Raw genomic sequence first — 3561 nt, 5'->3', positions numbered from 1 at the left:
TTCACTGGATGGACGGGACGACGTCGGCGGAGCAGGAAGTGACAGCGCTCCACTTCCTGCTTAATTTAACTCTGCTCAAAACCTGGAAGTAGAGGAGAGGAGCATTTAGCAGCTGTCACAGACACATTATTTTGGAATGACCTTTAAAAAAATGAAAAGTAATCTAGTTTTGAGTCAGGATGGCTCAGTGTTGACATAACCCAACGTGCTCTGACGCACACTGAACACCTGAAATGACTGCTGCTCACTGGAGACGATCGCTCTGCGTCTGTTTGGACGTTCACGTCACCAAACATGTTGACGTGGGTCCGCTCTCGAGTTGCAGTGTATTATGAGCTGTGTGTTTTGCTCTGTGACACTGTACACCTGCACAAGGTCAGCTCACTTCCTCCAATGACGGACAGTTTGGGATTGGTATGTGTTTATGTGACAGAAGGAGGGTTCAAAACACAGATCTCAAAGGAAGCCAGAGTTATGGATTTTAATGCCAACATTATATCTCGATAACAAAGCATATAGGATATTCACTGCTCTCTTCCCAAATGTGACAGCATTTAAGAGAGCTAAACTATTTATTAGAGGCAATGTATTATCTACAGATGCCATGTGGATAGAATGAGATCACCGCTGCTGCTCATTAGTGATCGATTGCATCTTCATCAACCGGTAACAATATTAAATTCAATGGATAGCACAAAATCCTAAATTCAATGTACAATCTGTACACATACGACATCCTCTGTCCCAAGGCCTCACATCAGACCAGGAAAAACACCCCAAAAATAACCTTTAACAAGGGAGGATCCCTCCGGTGCGATGGCATACCTGCAGCACAGGATGCATCCTCACAAGGGCACAAGTGCTGTGAGAATCATGTTCTTTGACTTCTCGAGTGCGTTCAATACCAAACAACCCCTCAGACTGGGAGACAAGCTCCTGCAGATGGGCGTGGACGATCACCTCGTATCATGGATTACCAACGACCTGACAGGGCGGCCACAGTTTGTCAGACTGAAGGACTGCCTGTCAGACACTGTGGTCTGCAGCACTGGAGCACCACAGGGAACTGAGCTCTCTCCTGCTCTGTTCACCCTGTGCACGTCTGACCTCTGCTGCAACAGAGTCCTGCCACATGCAGAAGTTCTCATGACACTGCAGCTGAACTGTGGGTGTATCAGGGATCACCAGGATGGGCAGTACGGAGCCTGGTGGAGGACTTTGTGCAATGGTTCAAACTCAACCACTTAAACTCAACACCGCTAAGACCAAGGAACTGGTGGTGGATTTACGCAGGTCTAAAGCAACCGTGCTACCAGTCTCCATTGAGGGGGTCAAAGTGGAGGTGGTAGGCACATACAAGTACCTTGGGGTGATTTTGGACAATAAACTGGACTGGTCTGCCAACACAGACTTAATCTACAGAAAAGACAGAGCCGGCTGTACTTTCTGAGGAGGCTGCGGTCATTCAACGTCTGCAGCAAACTCCTCGAGATGTTTTATCAGTCTGTCGTCGCCAGCGTCCTCTTCTATGCGGTGGTGTGCTGGGGAGGAAGCACTGAGAAGAAGGATGCAGGGCGACTGGACAGGCTGGTGAAGAAAGCTGGCTCTGTGGTCGGTGCTAAACTGGAGTGCATCACTTCAGTCCAGTCAAAAGGACCCTCACCAAACTGTCACCATCATGGACAATAAAAACCATCCACTCCACGGTACCATCACGCAACAGAAGAGTGTGATCAGCTGCAGACTGCGCTGCTGTCATGCAAAACCGATAGGCTGGGTAAATCATTCATCCCATAGCCATACAACTGTTCAACCTGTCAAAGTCTATCAAAGCTACTGTGTTAGACTTCTCTGCATAGTCTCCTCCCCCTCAAACATGCACAGCCCCCAACCCACTCACTCACAACTTATATACGGGGTTCACTATCCACTGGCTATGTTAGCCCCCTGCACAACGCGCCCCCCTCCCTCCACCTCAGCGTGGACTCCTCACTCAACTTGTTTTACTTTTTATTTTTTTTATTTTCTTTGGACAATCTTTTTTTAATAGTGTGTGTATGTATATATTATGTTGTGTGATGTCTTGAGCTACATAGACCCTGAATTTCCCTTCGGGGATCAATAAAGTAATTATCTATCTATCTATCTATCTATCTATCTATCTATCTATCTATCTATCTATCTATCTATCTATCTATCTATCTATCCATCTATCTATCTATCAGGACAGACAAAAGTACAATAGATGCTGCAGTAAATTAAAAGTTAACTCAAGGTTATGTTGAGGCGTACCGAGCCCTGAGAACAGGCTTTGGTGCAATACTAAAGTCTCACCACTGGAGGGCGCTGCTGCAACGTATACAGGGGGAGCAGCCGCAGTAGCGCGCACACACACACACACACGCGCGCGCGCGCACACACACACACACACACACACACACACACACACACACACACACACACACACGCGATTATCTCTGTACAGAAAACCTTGACTAGAATATCTTCACGTGATTTTAAATGGAAAACCAATAGTCGTCAAGGTCAGTGTCTGAAACATTTCCTTTGCTTTTCAAAGTTGCTCAGTTTGCAGGGAAAGATGCCGGGCATCGTGATAACGGGTGAGGAATCTGTCACAGCAGATACAGTCACTTCTACTGCACTACCGGCCGTCGCAACGACACAAGAAGCAAACATTTGTCCCGCTCGTCTGCATTTAACTGGGTCAAACTCAGTCACCGTTGCACTGCGCGGTGCGCATGCGCAGCTTGTCGGCTGCCCGTCAGTGCCATAGCAACCGGAGAGAAGACGTCAACCATCAACATGGTGAGTGCTCGTTTTGTCGGCTCACTTTCCTCTCACTGCCATTTCGTGTTTTTCAGCGACACGTTACAACCCCGGCTTTCTCCCGACGTGCCCCGTCTTCCGTTCGGGGGGTTGTGTGAATTAACTTAACGCGCGACGCTGTCGTCGCTGTTAGCTAATAGGGCTAACTTTAATTAGCTAAATTTGATAGCTAACGTTAATTAGCCGGCTAACATAAAATCAGCCCCTGTGTGGTGTTTGTGGACGTCGGGCTCTAGTTTGCCAGTGTCCACTCCCGCTAAAGCGGATACTGGGAAGACTGGGACGATGACTGATAGTGGGAATAAAGCATCCTAGCTGCCCCCCAAGATGGAAATACCAATAAAGTGCGTATTAAACGCGCGTGTTTTTAATGCAGCGCCGCTGCTAGCTTGTCTCCGGCGCCCATCTGCTGTGCCGCCATCAGTGGGATCTCTAGCCTCTCCGGTCTAACTGAATGTTATGTAATGTCTCCAGGCCAAAGCCACGACGGTGAAAGAAGCACTGGCCAAACTGGTGAGTGGCAAACACGGACAGGACGTCATGATATCATGCAATGTTTCTGTTGATTTGTGTTCATACAAGTGTCTTCAATTCATGACTGCATGCTTGTAGCAAAGGTGTTGTGATTACATATCGCTCACTTTGTGTGTGTGTGTGTGTGTGTGTGTGTGTGTGTGTGTGTGTGTGCACAGGAGGAGAAGTCAGGGGAGAAAG

General features: G+C 47.8%; 1 protein-coding gene across 2 annotated transcripts in view; it reads left to right on the top strand.

Annotated features, from left to right (window-relative positions):
* Positions 1–2711: 2711 nt before the first annotated feature.
* Positions 2712–3561, top strand: part of dnal1 (dynein, axonemal, light chain 1) — a 6387-nt gene continuing 5537 nt past the window's right edge. The window contains exons 1-3 of one of the 2 annotated variants that reach the window (XM_068595520.1): positions 2712–2826; positions 3322–3360; positions 3540–3561. The exon at positions 3540–3561 is cut by the window's right edge and continues 88 nt beyond it. In XM_068595520.1, coding sequence (XP_068451621.1) covers positions 2824–2826; positions 3322–3360; positions 3540–3561 — 64 coding nt within the window. In that variant the 5' untranslated portion in view covers positions 2712–2823. Of the gene's footprint in view, positions 2827–2962; positions 3192–3321; positions 3361–3539 lie in introns of those variants that run through there. The other variant, XM_068595521.1, reaches the window with a different exon arrangement.

The sequence above is a fragment of the Clinocottus analis genome, unplaced genomic scaffold, assembly GCF_023055335.1.
Source record: "Clinocottus analis isolate CAN_PGR_092001 unplaced genomic scaffold, fCliAna1.0.p SCAF_30, whole genome shotgun sequence".
Lineage (NCBI taxonomy): Eukaryota > Metazoa > Chordata > Actinopteri > Perciformes > Cottidae > Clinocottus > Clinocottus analis.
Note: the sequence above shows the minus strand (reverse complement) of the source record. Positions and strands in the feature narration are given on the sequence as shown.